This window comes from Thyridium curvatum, assembly GCF_004353045.1.
Source record: "Thyridium curvatum strain D216 chromosome Unknown NODE_77_length_194619_cov_74.347017, whole genome shotgun sequence".
NCBI lineage: Eukaryota > Fungi > Ascomycota > Sordariomycetes > Thyridiales > Thyridiaceae > Thyridium > Thyridium curvatum.
Window position 1 is genome coordinate 74,524 of NW_022156832.1, and position 16,991 is coordinate 91,514.

At 54.5% G+C, this 16,991-nt stretch overlaps 6 protein-coding genes across 6 annotated transcripts; 3 read left to right on the forward strand and 3 right to left on the reverse strand.

Annotated features, from left to right (window-relative positions):
* Positions 1-372: 372 nt before the first annotated feature.
* Positions 373-2,129, reverse strand: E0L32_010002 (uncharacterized protein; the record flags this gene model as incomplete). The annotated part of the gene is made up of 4 exons (XM_031132572.1): positions 373-1,375; positions 1,467-1,498; positions 1,583-1,724; positions 1,855-2,129. The coding sequence occupies 4 exons, from the start codon at positions 2,127-2,129 to the stop codon at positions 373-375; spliced, it is 1,452 nt and encodes a 483-aa protein (XP_030990226.1).
* Positions 2,130-3,696: 1,567 nt separating this feature from the next.
* E0L32_010003 (uncharacterized protein) lies at positions 3,697-5,403 on the forward strand (the record flags this gene model as incomplete). The annotated part of the gene is made up of 1 exon (XM_031132573.1): positions 3,697-5,403. One exon carries the CDS (start codon positions 3,697-3,699, stop codon positions 5,401-5,403), a length of 1,707 nt encoding a protein of 568 aa, XP_030990227.1.
* Positions 5,404-6,548: 1,145 nt separating this feature from the next.
* E0L32_010004 (uncharacterized protein) lies at positions 6,549-6,860 on the reverse strand (the record flags this gene model as incomplete). Its single annotated transcript, XM_031132575.1, has 1 exon — positions 6,549-6,860. One exon carries the CDS (start codon positions 6,858-6,860, stop codon positions 6,549-6,551), a length of 312 nt encoding a protein of 103 aa, XP_030990228.1.
* Positions 6,861-8,310: 1,450 nt separating this feature from the next.
* E0L32_010005 (uncharacterized protein) lies at positions 8,311-12,615 on the forward strand (the record flags this gene model as incomplete). Its single annotated transcript, XM_031132576.1, has 1 exon — positions 8,311-12,615. One exon carries the CDS (start codon positions 8,311-8,313, stop codon positions 12,613-12,615), a length of 4,305 nt encoding a protein of 1,434 aa, XP_030990229.1.
* A 920-nt stretch (positions 12,616-13,535) lies between these two features.
* Positions 13,536-14,846, forward strand: E0L32_010006 (uncharacterized protein; the record flags this gene model as incomplete). The annotated part of the gene is made up of 1 exon (XM_031132577.1): positions 13,536-14,846. The coding sequence occupies one exon, from the start codon at positions 13,536-13,538 to the stop codon at positions 14,844-14,846; it is 1,311 nt and encodes a 436-aa protein (XP_030990230.1).
* A 523-nt stretch (positions 14,847-15,369) lies between these two features.
* On the reverse strand, positions 15,370-16,622 carry E0L32_010007 (uncharacterized protein; the record flags this gene model as incomplete). Its single annotated transcript, XM_031132578.1, has 2 exons — positions 15,370-15,908; positions 16,061-16,622. The coding sequence occupies 2 exons, from the start codon at positions 16,620-16,622 to the stop codon at positions 15,370-15,372; spliced, it is 1,101 nt and encodes a 366-aa protein (XP_030990231.1).
* Between the last annotated feature and the right edge of the window lie 369 nt (positions 16,623-16,991).

Below are 16,991 nucleotides of genomic sequence, written 5' to 3' on the forward strand. Positions count from 1 at the left end.
TGGAAGGTTCATAAAACGGAAAGATGGACATAGAACGGGATTCGGTAGAGTAGGCACCACAACACAGGATCATAGTCTCAACAGCATAGAGAGAAGACATAATATCTCATCCATTTAGACCACGACAAAGAGTGCAATCCCCTGCACTGCTCACAATGACAGCATGAAAGCTGCAACTCCCTGTGACAAACCCTTGCAATCAAAGATGCATGGTACATGTATATCCAGATGCCTCCTCGCACACAGCTTCGCTCAAATTCGCATATCTCTCCCAACCAGCCGAAAACCTTTCTAGCCACAAAATGCAAAGTCTTTGATCGTCTAACATCGTCGTGTGCATGTCATGCATATATCCCCCTCCTCCCAACGCTTCTACGCCACGGGAGCCTGGGCCGGTGCCACAGTCTCCGCCTCCTTCTGCTCCTTCTTCTCGTTGTCGTCCTGGATCGACAAGTTCTGCACGCCCTGGACCTCAGTGATGGTAGGCTCGCCGTTGACCGCAGCCGTCTGTTCGGCCGCCGGCTTGGCCTCGGTCTTCGCGTCAGTGACACTCGTCTCGACCCCCGTCGTGACAGCAGGCTTGGGCTCGTCTTCCTGCTCCTTCTTCTGCTCGGCCGCCTCAACGACTTCCTCATCCTCCGGCACCTTCGCAAACGGGCCCCTGTACGTCTTCCTGATCGTGCCGACCCTCTCCATGCGCTCCTTCTGCTCCACGCTGCCCACAGCCACGCACTCGAGCGTGTCGTCGTCGAGCGGCCGCCAGTACACGGGGCCCTTGGGGAAAGCGGTGTGCCCATTCTCCCAGCTCACGGCCTCGACGATGTTGGGGTCGAGGTTGGGCATCTCGCCCCAGCTGAAGTCGAGCTCGCCGCCGTACTGCTTGGGGATGTTGCGGACGTCGATGAAGGTCCGCAGCGTGGGCAGGACCTCGTGGTGGGCGAGGATGAAGATCTTGGACACGGTGATGGGGTCGAACCAGCGCTTGATCCAGCCCCAGACGGTGGAGAAGAAGAAGGGCGCGCCGATGATGAAGATCCGGTCCAGGGTCTCGGGGTAGTGCGCCGTGGCCAGCTGGCTCGCGGCCTGCATGTGGCCCTTGAGGTTCCAGAACTGCTTGAGGCTGACCTGCGACACGTCGACGATGTTTGTGCTCAGCGTGATGGGCACGTTGCTGTGGTCGCGGTCCGTCAGCTCGGTGCACAGCGGCTGGGCGAAGCGCGTCAGGTTCTCGTAGAGGGCGAAGAGGCGCAGCAGCTTGGGCGGCGTCTTGCCGTCGGTGTGGGCGCGGCTGTAGGTCGCCTCGGCCGTCTTCTCGTAGTTAGCGATGGTCTTGGAGTCGAGGTGGCGGATCTCGAAGAGGTAGAGCGGGATGCCTCTGGAGGTGAGAGTCAGCATGTTTGCCGGCCGCCATGGGAGCGGGTATTTTGGAGACGAGAGGATGGGGTTTGGTACAGGAGCAGGCTTACCTCCTATCTCGGCGGCCAGTCCATTGAGGGTACTGCCCAAGCAAGCTGCATTAGCCAATATCGCATGCGCCGAGACGACAACGTCTAGATCGTTGTGCGGGGGGGACACCACGCACCAGTCTGCGGCTCTGCTCGTAGGCGTCGAGGTCGATCGAGTCGTACAGCACGTCGAGCTGGTTGGCTTCCCGCCAGTCCTCGGTCTCCTTGAACTGTTTGTACGCATCTAGTACAACCCACCGGCGAGCTCGGAGGAAACGCCTATCCATGTCGCCCAGAAAGAATTAGCACACATCGTTCTCTTCCTTCTCCCGCGCCTCGTTTGCCACCACCACAGCCGAAGCTTGGTAGCGCATGTTCTTTCTCCATCCCACTTTCCAAGGAAACCTACAGCAGTGTGGGATCGTCATGCGACGGCGGAGGCCCGGGCTTGTAGACGCCCTGCTCGGCGATGTAGGCCTTGAACTCGGCAAAGGCCTTCTCCTCGTCCTCGCTCAGGTGGCCGATGTGGCCGCGCGGGTAGCCGATCTCGGGCAGGTCGCCGCCGGAGGTGCTGCCACCGGTGGCGTTGGAGGGCACCCTGCGCGCGGCGTGGCCGTGGTTGTGGCCGTGCTTGCCGTGGCCGTGATGGCTGCGGGGGCGGTGCTGAGGGTCGTCGGCCGTCATGGCGCTGCGTCCGGCTGCTTCGGGATCGTGGGAAAGGAGGGGGTTTGCTGCTCAAAACGAGTGTGAAGGTCAGGGAAGGAGGGAAAGAAGGAGGTGACAAGCAGTCTGCACGATGGGGAAAAAAAGTGAGGGCGCGCTCAGCTCTCGATCTCGTCTCCCTTGCCCAGCTCGGTCAGCGCCAACTTCGGATCGAAAAAAAGCCAGGCGCGACCGACGGTGCCCCCGCAGTGGCCGCTGAATTGGATGGGAGAACGGGTTTGGCAAGCATGGATGCCCGCCGCTTCTAGCACGGACGGGGCGTTTGGATTAGCATTTAGGGCGGTTTGATCCCTGTCGTGCATCGCCTAATGACCCTGTAGAGGGCACCAACGCGGCCCGGGCGGACTCTGAAGGATTCTGACAGTCCCCTGGAGGGTGTGTTTAATCTCGCTCTTCATCTCGCGCAATGGCTGAGACCGAGACGGGACAGCTGGTGCGTGCGCTTTTTCCAGCCTACCTACCTACCTAGGCTAGGTAGCTTGGCTGGCACTCGAGATGACATCAACAGTCCGACAAGCCTGTGCGATGCCGGAGCCGAGTCCGTCTCTGATCTCGGATGCTTCGCGTCTGGTGCTACACACCGTAAATAAGGTGAAAGCTTGGCTTCCTAGGAGTCTGGATAGAAACAAGTAACTGATGAACCTGATCTACTTATATACATAGTGTCGAACAAGCTTCCCAGGCTACTTATGATCTTCTATCTGCCAGCATTCATCATGATACATTGCGCTCCACTACTCCACAAGCCAATTGATCATATCACAATCTGGCTTGTACTCGTTTATTATCGAGAGATCTGGATCTACAAGTAGATGCGCAATCACAATGCGGAGCTGGATTAGTGACCTCCTGATCTCGTGCGCGCAATCAAATGCAGGTCATGGACCCCAGCCCATGCAGCATCAGCTCACCACCAATGAGAATGGGTTGGCAAGATGATGAAAGCAGTCGCCAAGTCAGGCTTCATCCCCGACAAGACCATCATCACCAAGAGGGCAAAACGAAAGCAAAAGGACAAGCGTCTCACGACACGACACCAACCATGAGTGGCCGAAATGGACCCCGAATTGCCCGCCCCGAAAAAGCGAGTGCTAACTATAACGACCTGGGCACCTAATATTTGAACACACGCCACCTGCACTAACCCGCAAACCACCTGGGAGAGAGGCCCACCTGGCCGATGGACAGGAGGCGTGACAGGTCCCTGCTTTTCCCCACTTCAACAAGTTCAGGATTGAGGCGACCAACAGCCCAAAACCACTCTTACTCTTCCTGATCACCAGTACTCCATACATCAACTCTTCTCGAGGCCATCCCACCAGTCATTCCGGATCAACCCTACGCTCTAGATATCGTCCGGGCATCACCTGCGCGGAGCTGACAGATGACGCCAGACGACTTCTCGTACTATTCCTTCCGTCCTTACTACCCCAAAGTTCTCGAGCCTCATTTGCGCCGCCCCCGGACGTCACACCTGCGTCATCCCGGGCCCGTCTTCCTCCCGTACCCTCGGCTCCTGGCCAGGAACATGCAAGTGCCCATCGAGACGATCCCCATTGAGACACTGCCTCTGGAGATCCTGGACCAGATCATACAGGAGACCATCCCCGAGTCCTTCTCCCAGCTCAGATGCACCTGCAAGGCCTTCTACCGTGCCGGCGAGCGCTACTTCCGCAGGCACCGCGAGCTGAGGGCCCGCTTTCACAACGTTGATTATCACACCTTGCGGCACGACCAGGTCAAGAATGCCGTCGAGCTCTTGCATGCCATTGCCGAAGACCCCATCGCCGGTCGGTACATCGTAAGGGCAAACCTCAGCGCAGACAATGCCTGCTCCGTCCGCCACCAGCAGGTCGGCGACGGGGTCGGTCCACCGCTGGGCCTTCTCAAGGCGTACAAGGCCAAGTATGGCGGCCCTCTGCGCAGACTCGTTGAAGAGTCCTCGTATATCGCCGAGGCCGGCATCGACCCGGATAAGTGGCTCGCCAAGATGCTGGACCCCAAGGGGTTGGAAGCAACCGTCTTCCTCCTGACCCTTCTTCCCAATGTTGTCTATCTAAACCTGCCCACCGGGTGGACGAGGCTCCCTACCGATGTTGACGAAGCGCCAACCCGTGGGAATGGCGCCTTGTGGGACATTGTCGACGTTCTCGTAAGGCAGAGTGATAGCAATGATCCGGCCCTGGCGAACAGGGACATTTGGAATCTCTTGGACCTCATTGTCAAGCGAGCCAGCGATGAACAGCTTTCCGGTATGTCACTGGGGAGGCTCCGAGATTTCGCATTTGTCCCGCTGGTTATCAACCTGCAGGAGAGCCATGGGTTGACCGAGTCGTCGCTCACGTCATGTGCACCTTTCCTGGCCCTTCCGTCGCTGGAGCACTTCCTCCTTATCGGTTGCCATGCGTGCAACGCGACGCACAGAGACGTCTTTTATCCGCGGTATTCAGCCTTCAGTCCAAACTTGCGCGAACTAGACCTGCGACACTCAGCCGTCAAAGCGAGCGCTTTTGCCGACCTTCTGTCGAGGCTACCGCATCTCGAAGACGTTCGCTACCACCACGAGGTGAAAAAATACAGCTGCGGTCGCAATTGCGACATTGGTGCCATCCTGGCCACCATACAGAAACACGCGGGCCGTCACCTCCGCAAGCTCGTCGTCACCACAACGTCCAACTACTATAACGAGATCGGTACCACCCTCGATGACATGTCTGGCTTCAAGGCCCTCCAGGTCCTGGCTATTACCTTCGACATCCTGCTTGGGCCGTCGTATATTGAGGGCTACCCGGAGTGGGACGGCGGATACCAGCACCCCGGCAAGAGGAAGCTTCGGCTCCTGAAGGACATCATCCCTCCTACCGTCACTTCTTTGCTGTTTACCGTGCGGGACATCGACAACATGCTCCCCACCCTCGTCAAGATGCTCCGGGGTTTCGACGTCGAGCGGATGAACTTCTTTGGGCTCGAGGTCTCCGTGCCTCAGAACCACACCTGGCCTACCAAGACCACGGACGCCATATACGCCATCAAGAAGCTCGGGATCCAGTTCATGGAGGAGGGCGAGCAGAACTGGGAAGGCCGCATGAATCTCCTCTCTGTGGAGAGCGCGGTGTGGCCCAAGGCAGGGTCTGGCCACGTGCTGCAGAGGGTCCTACAGCAGCACGCGGCGGAGCAAGTTGCGCAGCTAGGGCATACGGCACAGCACACTTTGCAAGACGATGTCGATGGGTGATGGGGAACGGCGGCGCGCTGTGTTGAAAAGAAATGGCTTTTGCTTATGAAAGATACGTACCATTATGTGTCAACTCTTCTTACCTCTGTCCCATATTAGCGTTAGACCAGTTCATGCAGGAGAGACTCTGCGGTGTTGTTATTATTGCAGGCATGTAAGGATACTGTGACTGAAGCTGTCTGTATTTCTGGACCTGTTTAGGGTCTTAGATATGAGAGACTAAGCATGTAAATAAATTCAAAGCGCGTATTGTTCAAGTTTGAGCAGCATGGTTGCTAAAGTCAACATTCCATAGAGTTAATACCCCTGAGAAAAAGGGCAGTAGCATCGCCGAATATGCCGTTCTACTAACATGTTGATCACCCCCGTAGCTACCCGCCCCTTTCTCTACGGTACCAGTTTGAAGACGGTCTTGGTTGCTCGAGGAAGATCTGGACAGATCCTACATCCTGAATTGTTCTCCTGTTACTACCTAGCTACTAGACATGCGCTATTGCAATGGATCTGGGCCTACAGTAAACTGAGAGTGTCCGGAAATCTGGGACCGATTCACGCCGGAGGCGGCGAAGTCTGGTCCTGCGGCGAGTTAAAGCGCGAAAGTATCCCAGGGCATGACTAAAAAGATGACAAAAGCTACATGGTCTCGGCCGAATGCGAAACTATGATGATTACTGAAGTGTTTTGATATACTTTCTTAGGGAATACACCGCCCCGGCGTAGGGCAGGGTGGCCAGATCCAGAGTGTGTGCGCGAACATTCCCAGTAGTGCGGCAAGACAGCATCCTAGTCAATCAACTGGTTAAGTCGTTTTAGACTTCTGGCCCGTGAATCCGGTTCCACGGCACTGGGAAGGAAAAGGAACCAAGATACGTGTCTCACATTGAGAATGAGTCCTTGGTGGTGGCTTTCAATACGAAGCACTCAGAGCACATACATGCAAACATAGATGAACGCACTTCATCCCTAAAGCTTTGACACACCGAAAGTTGGAGTTGAATTATCATTACATACATTGCAATCTGAATAATCCTTTCCCTTTTCATCGTTCTCTGATGAATGTCCGATCGATGTAGCAGAACGTCACCATCAACAACCATCCATGTACAGCCGCAGTTGGTTGCTGTCCCGTGATCTAGTCATCCAGATCAATCCACATTGAAACTGTTGAAGATGATGTCCTCGTCGTCCTGGCGGTCGCAGCCCTGTCCGCACTGGCAGTTGTAATTGTACCTGTTGCAGTAGCCGTACCAGTACTGATCCACCTCGTCGCAGCACAGCCTGGGGTCGTAACCGTCGCCATAGCCGCCCTCTCCGTTGTAGCCCCCGTTGTATCCGCTGAGGCCGTCGCAGTAGCGACGGACGCACTGCCAGGAGAAGTCGTCGCGGGGCTCGACGGCTACGGCTGCCGCGGTGGCTCCAAGAGCAAATGGCAGAGTAATAAAGAGCGAAACCTTCATTGTGATGTGCTTCCTGGTGTCTTTTGAGGCCGAGTAAAATAAGTACGATTGCTGGTAGTGTCTGAATAATGGAAAGACATACAGAGGACAGACCTGATCTGGCGAGTCCGTCTCGTGTCTTATATCTTCGTTGGTGGGAAAGTATAATGCTCTGCCGTCGTCGGCGACATGACCGTACTTCCGGGCTGCATCACCATTGCGCAATCATCCTTGATCGGCAATCACACCCAGATGCATCTGTACAACTTTATCATCGATGCTTAAACTTTATCGATAGCATTGCTTTTGTGACGAGACGAGCCGATGGTTCCGGCACAGGCCGACTGTCCCTGTGATGCTGACGAGAGCACAGCACATTTTGATGGTGTGAGCGGGTAAAATTTCAGTTGGTTTCATACATACAGATTCGTCTGATCATGTAATAGGAAATTAGTGCTGCACTCCCGTTAGTTTCTGCGCCGTGGTCCTGGCGTGAGCGGTCGAAGCTTGGTGGTATGTCAGACAAAGATGAATCATCAACCGGCGTCAACACTAACGTCGCGCATAAGGCTGGCCGAGACAGGGACTAACTAATTCGAGGATGAGACTCTCGACCGGCGCTGCGGACATTGGATCTGGCGGAGAGAAGGTCGTCCCAGATTAATAGCCCGTCGGGCCAGAGCCCAGGACCGGGTCTGGCGATTTCTTGCCACCCAGTTGGTAACCTTAGAAGATGAAGCGGAACACCCAGTGCTCCAATCATGCAGCTCAGCCTTGCAACGAAGGGACGCACCATCCACCCGGTATTACACCCTCTGTTGGCATGATCAGTGCTAGTATTTAAGTGATGGCAGGGAAAGAGCATCTCGTTACTGACATTCATGAAGCCGTCCAACAGTATCAGCAGGAGAATGGTCCTCGTATTTGACCAATTGCACGAGACCTGTGGAAACGGTAGCCCGTGGAGGAGCACGTCATGGGAAGACCAGGCGGGACGTCGGGTTTGCTGAAAGGGACAGACGAAGCAGTGTTGGGCTTATGAGACCAGGTCGGATTGTGATATCGACGATCGCACACATGCCAATCGCGGTAGGACTGGTCAGTGCGTTCAAGCCGCGGCGCGACAGCTCGAGCGACCGTGATTCAGTTCGTTAGGTGAACCGCTCGATCTGAATCGGCCTATGAGTGTGAGTGTAGTTGGTTGAACAATCTTTGCGTGGAAACCCTTGAGCCTAGCTGAACGTGCGGCTGACAGACCCATGTCGCCGCCACCGCCACCTCACTCTCTGATTGGCTTCATCGTGCATGAAATGACCTGGATCAGCTGTCAACTATTGGAGTCCATCACTGTCTAGACTTCCCTTACCTCAACTCCTGACGCTTCCCACTTGTATGTCCATCATGGACCCCTCTCTTGGTGCATTCCCACCGGCAGCATCACGTCTATGGCAAGCTTTGCTCCATCGCCGGAATGAGGCTCTTGGACGCGAGGAAGCTTGAGCTCGTCGACGTCCGCGATGACGCCGTACCGCCCTACGCGATCTTGTCGCACACCTGGGGCGATGAGGAATTGACGCTACAGGACCTGCAGCACATGAAGAGCCGGGTGCCGCAGCCTCTGGACAAACGCAAACGCAAGATCGCCGACAAGAATGGATTCGTCAAAGTCAAAGACGCCGCCAATCAGGCCCTGCTCCAAGGGCTGGGCTACATCTGGATCGACACATGTTGCATCGACAAGACGAGCAGCGCCGAGCTGTCCGAGGCCATCAACTCCATGTATCAGTGGTATCATCAAGCTGCCGAATGTTTCGCGATTTTGACCGACGTCACGCCCGCGAAGAAAGAGGACTGGGCAGCGCCAGAGTCGACGTTCCGACGAAGCCGATGGTTCACGCGTGGTTGGACTCTCCAAGAGCTAGTGGCGCCTCAGGTCGTGCACTTCTTTGCCCAGGATTGGAGTCATATTGGGTCTAAAGGGGACGACCCGGCGTTTACGCATGTCGTCAGCGATATCACCGGCATCGACATAGAGATCCTCAATGGTCGGATCGACCCCACGCAGCTGAGCGTTGCTGCCAGGATGCAATGGGCGGCACACAGGCAAACTACCAGACTGGAGGACGCAGCATATAGCCTCATGGGACTCTTCCGAGTCAACATGCCGCTTCTTTACGGAGAGGGCATCCGAGCCTTTGAACGGCTGCAGGAAGAGATCATTCAGAACACAGACGACGCGTCCATCTACGCCTGGAACGCCGTCGGCGAAGACGAGGATGACCCGGATGCTCTCTACGGCCTCCTTGCACAATCGCCGGCTCAGTTCCAGTTCTGCGGAGGGATACAAGCCTTACCCCCGTCCCCCATTTTCGCCAGCGCGCCGTCAGGCAAGACCAACCACGGCCTGCGCGTCCAACTGTACCTGCGTCCTGTGGCAACGATGGATCAAAACCCAATGGAAGAAGACTACTGGGCGATACTGGACTGCCTCGTCAGAACCGGCGATGTTCTCGAGTGCCCATGTATCAAGATTCGGCGTCTTTCCGAGGACCAGTATGGGAGATTAGAAACGAAAACGCAGAAACGTCTTCCCCCTTCGCAGTCCATGTTCATCCCAAACGAGGGTTACCGAACCATTTTTGTCAGGCCACAGCCCGTCTACTATCATCTTCCAGAGTTTCGAATCTCGCCAGTCTATCACGATGCCCAGTTTTTCTTGAAGGACATCTATCCAGCTGGGCAGTGGAACCCGTCGACATTGACGTTCCGAGTCAAATACGCCCGCAAGGTGAAAGCGATGGGTCTCTTCCGCTTTCAGAATCCCTTCTCCGATGAGGACACCGTTGATGTTGCTATCGGGCTGCGGCGTATCGATTCGATGAATTGGGAAGCGTGGTGCTTTCAGTGTCGGTCCAAGCTCGGAGGCAACACCTTGGCCTCGGCTTTAGCAGCCCTGAACGAACGAATAACTGGACTGGTCAATCTCAATGTGGCTATGACATCGACTACCCTCCAGACCGCTTTTGGAGATGACGCCAGGCTTGCCACTGCTGCGATCGTCGAGGCCTTACCGCTGCAAGGTCGGCTTTATGTCTCAGTTTCAGTAAATCTAAAACCTGAGATGGAAGGTGTATCGATCCCCGATGGCATCCATGTTGCCTCCCATCCAGGAACGAAGCTCTTTCTCTCGCCTTCGCAGACTCTGCGCATTCCATTTCTCAAGGAATTTCAAGTTCGTCTTCTTACATCTCCTTGGGCACTGCAAGACCCGATGCTCCTACAGGAGCCTTATAGGCCTCCGGGGTTCGAGATGGCCGTCCGAACCAAATCGAACATCGGCGTCCAGGGGATGGTGAGGAGTGCTGGGGCTGATATACGCAAGTTTATTGATGGTGTCCGAGCCTGGACCAAAGGCGGAGAGGTTGAGGCTTCGACCCCAGAAGAATTGACCGAAGAACTGGCCCTTGCACTGTTCGAAGGCAAACTTGAACGTGTTCAGGATGCCTTACAGCGCGAGGCTGACATCGAAGCAACTACGGACGATCCATTCGGACTCAAACCCTTGCATTGGGCATTGATTGGCAGATCACCCGAATGTATCGAGAAGTTGATCAAGAGTGGAGCTCGGGTCGACTCGGTGACTCGAAGAGGCTGGAACTGTTTGCACATCGCGGCCATATTCAGCGTGGCTCAGTGGAGAGCGTTGAGTGGCAACTACGCCCATGCCGGAGAGTCAATGCTGGGCGAGATGGTACAGGGACGGTCCAAAGACGAAGGAGATACCCCGATCCATCTCTCCGCTGCATACTGCATGTCATTCTCTCGGGGCAACGAGTTCTTTGACTATCTATGGAAGAGGTCAGAAGCGCGCACGTATCATTTTGTGCGAAACTCACGAGACGAGACACCACTGCATCGCGCAGCAGCGTTTGACAACCTTGCGGTTGTCGAGTACCTCGTGGGCATATGCTGCAGTATCGAGACCAGCCGAATAGACTGCGTGGACCGGTACGGCCGCTCTCCGCTGTGGCATGCTGCTGCAGCTGGGTCCATATCTTCAGTCAAGGCATTAGCTTCACGATCGGCTGAGGTCAACTTAGCTGATGACCTAGGTTTGACTCCACTCCATGCGGCCTGTCGCGGTGGCCACACAGAAGTCGTCAAAGCACTGGCACAAAGACATGCTGCATTCGGAGCACAGACAGGCCTGCTGGGCCTGACGCCACTTCACTTTGCGGCGATGTTCGATCATGTTGAGTGTCTCAAGGTTTTCCTCGAGCCGGATAACACGCGCCCATTCTCGCTTAAGACCCCGCTCCCAGCCCTTGACAAGGCGCTTCACATTGCAACTTCTTGCGGCGCGCTGCAATGTGTGCGTGAGCTCTGCAATGGGGGCGCATCACCTGCCAAGAAGCAGCCATGGTATTTCAAGCTCGAAGAGGCGTTAGGACTCCAATATGCTCGACCTGTTGACCAAGAGTTGACCGCATTGGAGATTGCCAGGATGATGCAGAATACCGAGATCATTGAATGCCTAGAGAGCGTACAGCTCGTGGCAGTATCACCCGTCTTCGATGGCGGCGTGCTTCAGCAGCAACCGCCAAGCCCAAGTCGATACTTGATGTCTCCAGCACATCAAGCCATGCCAGGACAGACAGTTCAGCAGCGCCACAACTATGCAGAGGCCAGCCCATATCAATTCGACGAGGGGTATGTGGACAGCAAACCTCCGATCCCATCGCCTTCGGTGGTGGTTCCCACGCTGCCAAGCACAATCCCACAGCAGCAACCAACCGTTCCACAAGCCACGGGACAGTCTGTCACCGTGCCTGCATACCCGACTCCGTCTTATTATCAGTACCGGGCACAGACATCGCAGGATCCACAGTACCAGAAGTACCCCTATGCGGCGTTGCAACCGATGCCTTACACTTCCATAGACAAGTCCGCCGCAACCCCATTCTCGAAGGGGTACTATGGGTCAGCGTCGGCATCGGCATCATACCCTCCTGCGCTCTATCCTGTGCCACCAGGTTACGGGTCAGCTCCGAACCCTTATGGGCCAAGCCCTAACCCGGAAGACCCGTACCCGCAACCTCCCCAACCGTATGACCCGGGGCGATTACCGGAGACCAAGGACTATTATGGAGACGCACAATATAAGTATAACCCGTTCTCGACCGAGTACGCGCAGAGCGTTCATTACCCTGGGTCGCCAGGACAGTCGTATACCGGCTTGAGCAATCAGAAACCCCATTTGGAAACTTACCAGCCGCAATCAGTGGTTGGGGGTGTTTCTCCATACCCGGATCCGGAATATTTGAATCGCTTTTCCCTGGCACCTTTAAGCTCGACGGACCCGGCGCAGGGTCAGACCAAGATGAACCTCTTCCGGATGCTCGGCCACCTGTTCGGCCCTGCGTACCTTGAGACTGCCCCGGAGACCGACCCGGCACTTCTGGTCATGGATCCGTTTGCCAAACGTGTTGTGCGAGTACTGCCAAAAGTTTTCCAGCCGTCTGGTCGGCCCCCAATCAACGCGGAGCAGCGGCCGATCTTTGAGCTGAGCACAACGTACCAGCGAGAGCCCCCGACGTTGTCTCTGCCATTGCCATTGCCAAAAGACAAGCCGAAGGACTTGGCTTCGGCAACGGCCTCGTTGCCGGCGATGGTCTCGCCTCGCTCCGTGTCGTCGATGGATGTCGATCAAGGTAGTGGTGCACCGAGTTTCCCAGTTACTCCAGTCCTTTCGCCTGGCGTCACTGATATAATATGATGATGCGGGATGAAGATATTATTCGTCTCGGAGTAACGTGTTGGTCCTCTAACATTCGTTTCCTTTCTCGCGGGTTCTTTTCTACCCTGTCTGGTTCAGGCGGTTGAGTTTGGGGAATCGTATCGTATCTCTTTTCAATCCCCATTATGGCTGATCGGTTGACTTTCAATCCGTCCAGTGGGAGCTTCTAGCGATTGTGATTGATTGGCTAATCCTCGACTTAACTTCGCCCGCGTTGAAGCCGAGCTTTGTTTCCACATTAAACGAAACAACGGTCAAAAAGTGAGCCGTATCACAATGCAAAGACAACTCCATGGGTTTCAAGTTAAGATGTCGGCACTTCTTCGGGTCACCCTTGGTTGTCACTCAAAGCCAAAAGAATTTCCTACCTTTCATTATTTCGAAGAGCGATAGTTTCGATGGAACTAAGGTCATAGTTTACAAGACTACCCTACCAGTCTGTGCATGGGACAACGCTCTCTTTTGTACCTGGAATAGCTCTTCATCTAGAAGGCTATGAGGTTTCTTTGACTAAGCCTCACGCTGTTTGTGTGACCTTCTTAGGCCTCCCATTTCAGCCTCTGCTTTCTGAACGCACTCTCTCTCCACCAAGCGTCCTTCCCTATTCACCTCTGTGTGCAGGTACTTAGGGGAGGAGAGGGGAGTGACGCAAGGCAGCAGCACCAAATCACGTGCGTGAACGAGACATGCGTGCACGAGCATTTAATCTTGCAGTGCTTCCCATCTTCGTCACGTCCAAGGCTCATCCTAGGCTCATCCTAGGCTCACCCTCAACGCGATCCCCGTTCACTCCAAAAACAACACGACCTCCAAAGATCCAAATATTTCCAGATTCATCGCCATCACCATCGCCATCGCCATTGCCATCGCCATCACCATTCAGCACGCAAACATCTACCATGGCCGCTCGAGTCAGCATGATCACCTCCAAAGCCTCCTCCTTTTCACCTTTATCCTTGTCTCTCCGACTCTCCACCACGCTTTACCTTGACCTTTCTCCGTCTCCAACTGGCTGCACGGGAGTGCTACAAGCTTTTTCTCGAGCAATCAAGAACTCGCCTCTTGCAAGCCGTTACTTTTCATGGTCTCGCTTGTCTACATCCATTGGAGTGGCAATAACAGCTGCCTCCCGGCTCCCACAGGTAGCTGCGATACACCCTCCCATTCTTACAGCTCAACGACCATCCATCAGGGTACCATGGCCCCAGCTTTTCCGGGCCCGGGGATACTACTACGACGATCGAGAAATGCATCAGAAGTTGTGTGGTCTGAGGAGAATGTTGGCGATGGAAGCTTACATTCAGCGTGCTCGGCGGCTAGACCTCACGCGCCCCGAGGATGTTACGTTCCTCACCGATCCAGGCTACTTCACCAACCGCAGCAGTGGGAACTACCGCGAGATATACACGTGCAACCCGGTGCCGTTGTTCCCGACGCGAGTTCCATTTCTGGATAGGGACAAGTATTATTACTGTCTCGCTACCCGAAGGATGATTTGGGGACCGCCAGTGGGAATATGGGCGGACGAGGGCATCCAAGGAGAGTGGATTTACCGTCTCTATGACCAACACAAGGACATGAATGCTCATGGTGGCAAGGTCAAACCGCGGCCGAGGGTCGTTCAGAAAGGCCGGGAGAACGAGCTTATTGCTCTCCCTGAACACGTCGTTGTGTTAGGCGATCTAGTCTTAGCCTCCCCGATTGGCAAGGATTTCTCTATTAGCCCCGCACAAGGGCTAGCTAGAGAGGACTGGTCTGACCAAACCCTAGAACTCACGGGATATCTTGTCGCCCTGGACTTCTTGAATCCACAGCTCCCGCTTTGGATTGTTCGCGAAGATCAATACGACGATTTGGATTTTTGGCACTACGACGAGTACACAAACCAAATCTTGTGGAGGTACAGCCAGAGGAAACGCGACACGGCGATGCTATTTGACGGCAACCTGAGCTTGCAACTGGAAGAAGAAGACGAGTCTCGGCGATCGTCAACAACGGTGGATGGCGACAGCAAGGGCGAATTTTATGGCGCTGCCTGCATCATGGCCTCTTTCCGCCATCTCGGCCAGCCACAAGCCAATTACCAAGAGGCTGTGAATTTAGTGGCCAAGTCTGCGCAGGCCCTGAGGCCCTACTTGGACTACATCAACACTCATGAGCTTCTGCCACTGAGACAGGGACAAGACCAAGCTCAAGAAAAGGAGCTTTGAGCGGCGCAGTCGAATGTGCCAATTGGCAAACACTCCCCTCCTTCCCGCCCCCAGCCGTGACTCAAAGGTGTTTCTTTGAGCATTAGGCGGTGCTGGCTGTTGCCTGTCTACCAGCTTGTCATGGACGGCATCATTTTCGCGTTCCTGTATCTTTAGGTCCTTTCAAACCCCCTCCCCCCCAAGCAATCAAATCATCAATTGTCCGAAAGAGAGAGTAAAAAGACCCTCAATGCCGTGTTTTCCATGAGTCCCGTAGGTGATATGGTATGGTTGCACAGTGCCAGAAGATAGCTGACTGACACCCTGTATCTACATACGGATGGTTGACCGCCTATTCGCCTTGGTAGGATCATCGCCAAGAATTACGAAACGAGTGTATATCGTTGTGGGTCTGATCATCACGAGGAGGTAAGGTTACGAGCCCGAGGACTAGCACAATTTATTCCTACTGGTAATAGACACAAGATCCTCTGATCCTCTAATCCTCTACCTTATCCATTTGCATAAATCCATGTAGTTGATGTTATTCTTTGTTCATACAGGGGCATGTATCTTCTCCAGTTCCATCTCGATACAACTCAACGCCCTCTAGGTCCAAGGTCTTGAGGCAGAGTTCTGTTTCGACGCAGCTGAGACGCGGAAACCAACTCCCAGGGGTAGGTCTCGAAGCCTGGGCCTCGATCATGCCAGGTGAAACTTCCGCCTCACATAGACATTGACATCGGAGGCAACAAGGCTTTGGCTTGCCGTCAATGTTGAAGACGGACAGCTTGCCGGGAAGGTGAATCTTTGGTGTTTTTCCTTCCTTGAGAACTTCATTGCCTAGATCGAGGCGTCGCACGACATCTGAGTTGGAAGGCATGGCGGCGGCTTTTAATGCATCTATGCGAGCCCTTCGGTCTTGATCAGTGCGATGTTTGAGGCTGTCGACGACTTGAAAGCACGCTTTCGAAGCGGCAAAGAACAGCTGGCCTTCCACGTTGAGGGCACCGATTGTTCTAGGCAGGCCAATGGGACTCTGAAGCTTGAACACTTCCTCCAGTATGGGTGTTATTTTCTTTTCTAGTATCGGGGCACATTTTCATATCAGCAAATTGTCTGCGCCTACACGGCGTTGGAAGTGATGATCTGATGGGAAGGAGGAGGGGTATCAATGGGCAATGTTGCTTGACACACTCTTCTTCAGAGGGAGAAAAGGGAAGGGGTTGAAGTACCGTCACGTAGAACCTTGGACTCATACATGGCGGTGATAAGGGACACGAGCAGATCTTGATTGCCCGGCTTTGAGATGTTTCCTGATAAGTGTTCCACGCACTCTTTGTGCACTTTTTCCTTTGACAACTCCAGTTGCTCCCGGCTTTGGATGGAGAGCGCATTGTGTTTTTCCGAAGATGATGCCGACGCTTGCTCCAGCAGGAATTTATCAATGGCAGGCAAATGAACGTGGTAAATGTAGGCGGCCCCTGTCCATTCTCCGCCGGAGAGGCCATGCTGGCGCGCGATGTCGAAAAGGCGACGATCGAGCTTCAAGACGGACTCTAACTCGCCGCATATGTCTACGGCCTTCGCAGAATTTACGGCCGTCGGAGGATTGTCCTTTTGCTTGAGATAGTGGCGCTTCTTGCCAGCTATAATAGGAGAACAGGAGAAAAAGCGAATTTTGGGTGTGAATCGTTGGCCATCGCGAAGTTGGGGATGGCGGTGGAACATTGAAGGCAACTGGCTCCGGCTGGGAAGTTGGCGACCCACGCAATAGAACTGGCGAAACCAAGCCATGATCAGTTCGGAAACATGGAGGCTCGCTTCAGATATCAAGATCAACTAGCCTATGCGAGATCGAACATGAGAATGAAGGCAGAGGACCCAGCTTGCTAGTAAAGAATAGAGAGCCGGGTGGAGATGTGGTAACTGATGTGACTGCAAGAGGGAAAACGAAATGCAATGTTCAGTTGAAATTCTTTCAGTGAGAGAACAGGACAAGGTGGGAGGGATCAATGTGAGGCAAGGCAGTCACAGCGTGATTGGTACACTGTAGTTCCTGATCAGGCATTCATTCATTTTGGGGCCGGTGCCCCCGTTCTTAAAGGGCTGGGACAAAGCACGATGTGACAGGTTGAGGCATCTGCTTGCACGGAATGGCACGAG